The sequence below is a fragment of the Triticum dicoccoides genome, chromosome 2B, assembly GCF_002162155.2.
Source record: "Triticum dicoccoides isolate Atlit2015 ecotype Zavitan chromosome 2B, WEW_v2.0, whole genome shotgun sequence".
Taxonomy (NCBI): Eukaryota; Viridiplantae; Streptophyta; class Magnoliopsida; order Poales; family Poaceae; genus Triticum; species Triticum dicoccoides.
Window position 1 is genome coordinate 294,778,799 of NC_041383.1, and position 3,839 is coordinate 294,782,637.

The 3,839-nt window shown below is 46.8% G+C and overlaps 1 protein-coding gene across 1 annotated transcript; it reads left to right on the forward strand.

The window, feature by feature from the left end:
- Nucleotides 1-686: 686 nt before the first annotated feature.
- On the forward strand, nt 687-3,202 carry LOC119363565. Its single transcript, XM_037628937.1, has 6 exons — nt 687-734; nt 1,321-1,380; nt 1,496-1,549; nt 1,726-1,817; nt 2,203-2,221; nt 2,450-3,202. Exons 4-6 carry the CDS (start codon nt 1,734-1,736, stop codon nt 2,812-2,814), a joined length of 468 nt encoding a protein of 155 aa, XP_037484834.1. The 5' UTR covers nt 687-734; nt 1,321-1,380; nt 1,496-1,549; nt 1,726-1,733; the 3' UTR covers nt 2,815-3,202.
- Nucleotides 3,203-3,839: the final 637 nt, after the last annotated feature.

A 3,839-nucleotide genomic window follows, 5' to 3' on the forward strand; every position in this document is an offset into this window, starting at 1 on the left:
TGAACTTTTAAAATCATCAAATAAAAATTATTGTAACAAGGCCGGATGATAAAACAATATCGCACGCATGCAGGCAAATCGGATAAAAAAGAATGGATCTTTTTAGAAGATAAAAAAAAATGATTTAAACAAAGTCGCAGTCACTCACAATCTTTTTTTTTTGAAATAAACTCACAATATCTCTCCGGTCACTGCCTAATACGTTAGTTAGTAGGAGTACTAAATGATTATTAAAAAAAGTTAGTTATCCTCCCCACCGCCCCCTCGGTCCCTCACATATCTCTTCCCGTTCCCCATTCTCCCATGGTGGCCAAATCCCTCACCCCACAGCCGGCGCCCTTCGTCACGAACGCCGGCGCTCCCTGGTCCAGCCGCCGCTCCCCTCCGTCACCACCGCGGGTGCTCCCTGTCAGGCCGAGGCTCCCCTTCCCAGCCGCTGCTCTTCCTCCCCTTCATGTCGAATCGGTCGCGGAAGTGGCCGAGGAGGCCCTCGAGCTCGGCATGCTCGCGCCAGCGCTAGGCGCCAGCGGAGGCATACGCGGAGGCGTGGCACTCGCACGCGCCTTCTCTACCCCGCTCCTTCTCCGAATCCGGTTGCCGAAGTGCTCGAGGAGCCGCTCGAGCTCGGCATGCTCGCGTGCGACGCCGGGCTTCTCGCTCCTCCTGATGCCGTCGCCATCGCCGTCGCCGCCATGAGCCTCTCCACCCTCTCTCGCGCGGTTGTCTGGGTCCAGGTAAGTCTCTCTCTCCAACCCCGCCGCCGGCTCCACCCCGTCAATTCGGTTCGTCCCCAGGTGCATCGCCTCTTGAGAAATCACCATGAATGTTCCCAAGACTGTGTATAATTTGTTCTGTTATAGGGTTTTGTTAGAAAAGCTGATTTAACTGAGTATTATCCTGCTCTAGATTGCTGCACCTTCTGGTTGTGAGTGGATCCAAGAGTTAACATGAAAGAAAGGAAGTTGGAGAAGTTACTATTGAAGAGAAATTCAGTGTCATGTAGTTCTCAAGAGATAAAATGGAACAACAAGTGCAAGCCTCTCATTCCTACACTAACTAATCAGGTAGCATATGCAAATGTTTAAGCATACTACATTCAGATATGACATTTGAATATAAAGAAAAAACTAATCAGGTAGCATATGCAAAAACTACATTCAGATATGACATTTGAATATAAAAACTGGCAATTCTTTTTGTAATACTATTAAGCTCGTCATGGTGGTTACCATGAATGAGTGTCCGCTTTCAAGAATTTAATATGAGAAATCGTCCGCTTAGTTGGTGGTTGTGTTGATGATAAGATCCTTAATGGTTCAGATTTCGAGAGGGATAAGGAGGTGCCTAAAGGGGATGGGAGCAAAAAGTCTGACTCGAAGAGTATGTTTTGATTCTGAGTTGCATTGCCCAGTATTTTTATTGTTCTAAGAAATTCATGAAGTTGTCTATGGAACATTTCCTTGATGTGATAGGCATATTTGTTTACCACATTCAGTTGTTGGCCCTGCTGTTGACGTCCATGGTGGCGCTGATGATGATCTTGGCAAGGGTAATGCTTTGATTTCATAGAACTGTTGCTTTGTAGCTAGAGAATTAATTTCTCAATAGGACTTTGTGATTTAGTGTTCTTATGGTATTTCATAGATCTGGTAATATAAAAGTAATATTTAATTCTGGATATGTAATGACCGACCGTTATCTTGCTTCTTACTCATGTATCTTCAGATGGGAAAATGAACTTCTCTTCTTTCTCCTCATGTATGTTCAGATTTTATGTATCTGCCTGGGGCCTTGGTATGTCCTTGAGCACGCATCAGGTATGTATGTATGTATCTGTTGGTATATTAGTGCAGTTTGTAGTTCATTCCATGCATGTCCCTAAATCAAAGAATTTTAGACATCTCAAGTAGCATATTACATGGTTTGGTGGGTCATACGTGATTTAATAGAAAGCACCACCACAGCCTTGTGTGTGCTTGTATAGCTACATGGTGTTTCAAAGCAGCACTCTATAATTTGGCATATGGCTTCCATAGGCTCTTCACAGGGTGCATGCATATGAGTGTCTATGTATGTGCATGTGTACTCGCCATAGGCCAGAGCTGAAACTAATTATGATTAATTTGCCTGTTCTGTGATGTGCGCTTACAGTAATACCATTGGCAATTTTGTAAATTCTCTAAGCTAAATCCAATATTTCAGGTGTTCTGCGACCACTCAGGTAACCTTTCTAAATTCTGAAAGCCAACTTTGTTGACACCAGGCCAAGGAGATAGGGTGAATGATTCAGTTAGTTACAAAATTGCAGTAGCCAAAACACTAACCATTTTCCACATAGAAAACCATTAATTAGAGATGTAAAACGAACGGCTTATAGCATTATGCTGTGGAACCTTTTATTTTTTAGAACTCTATTCTCAAAATTATAATCTGAGTAATGCTGCAACAGGTCAAAGGAAGAAGTCGAACCTGAAGAAGTGCAGGGAAGAATTTCAGCTACGTGTGGTCGGCTGGTTCAGGGGACGTGCAGGGCGGGCGCGGCCGCACGGGTGCCGGGGTAGGCTCCTGGGCACTGGCGATCTCGCGGGCACGGCCCCGCGGGTGCCGGGGCAGGCTCCTGGGCACTGGCGATCTCGCAGACGGATGCCACGCTGCAAGGGCAGGCTCCTGGACGCCCGCTATGTCGCTGACGGATTCCACGCTGCGAGCGGCAACAATCGGCGATGGCGATCGTGCAGGGAGGCCGGAGGCGACAGAGTGGTGCAGTGCCGCGAGGTCGCCGTGCAGGCAGGCAGTGGCGGAGCTATGTTATAAGCTACAAGCCAGGCAGGAGACGGTGTTGGTGGGCGGCGTCTAGCGCTGTGGCGACTCAAGGCAGACAACTTCGAGGTTAAGGGCGAGGGGAGCCGATTTCGTTGAGTTTCCTTCATTAGCGATCAGAATTGCGTAATCTGAGTTTCCTTCATTAGCGATCAGAATTGCGTAATCCTAGGGGATGCGAAACTGGTAGTTGGAATATTCCTCGTTGGTGGAGTATGGTCAGCCATTGAAAATTGCTAGGTCCACACCATTGGGCTATTAGATTAATGATGACTGTTAGATTGAGATATATGGGCCTAATCGTCCGGTGCTGATTGATCTGTGTGGTGTTGTGTGTTTAATTGCGGGGTGCACTTAAGAAAATTTTTGTTTGATTGTTTAATAGTAGTGGAGATGGAGATGGAGATGCAGGGTACATACGCCTGAGAATGGTGGTGGCTTTGTGTGTATTGCAAGCAAGCAACTCTAGCACCATACGCCTGAGAGAAGGGGTGGATACTAAATTAGAGGGTGTCAAAGAGAATGTGTCTGTGATAGAAAGGACAGCTGCTTGATATGGAAGGCCTAAATTAGAGGGTGGGCACTAAATTTTTCTTGTTCAGAAGCTAGGGATCATTCATCCAATAGTCTGGAGAATACATCAGGAGGTTCGTTTAAATACTCTGCTACATGCCTGGGTTGTGAACTTGAGATATAGAGAATCAGTGCACACACACAAATATACACAAGTCGTTAGGGTTGTAGCACTAATCACGGAGTCATCACCTGGACGCACGCCAACAGCCACGTCTATCCTTGCCGTCGGCACCGAGCGCCGGCACGCCGATGCACGCGTCACACGCCACCACCTAAAGCATGCATGGCGCTGGGCAAAGTACATACAAACACCGCAACGCATGTGCTGTAAGGTGCATCAGGATTCAGGACACACAATTTGATCCCGCATCTGTATAGCGCTATGGCCATCCTTGTCTGCAAAACGGAAATCCTGAAGGAATCCCGGAACCACGATAGGAATC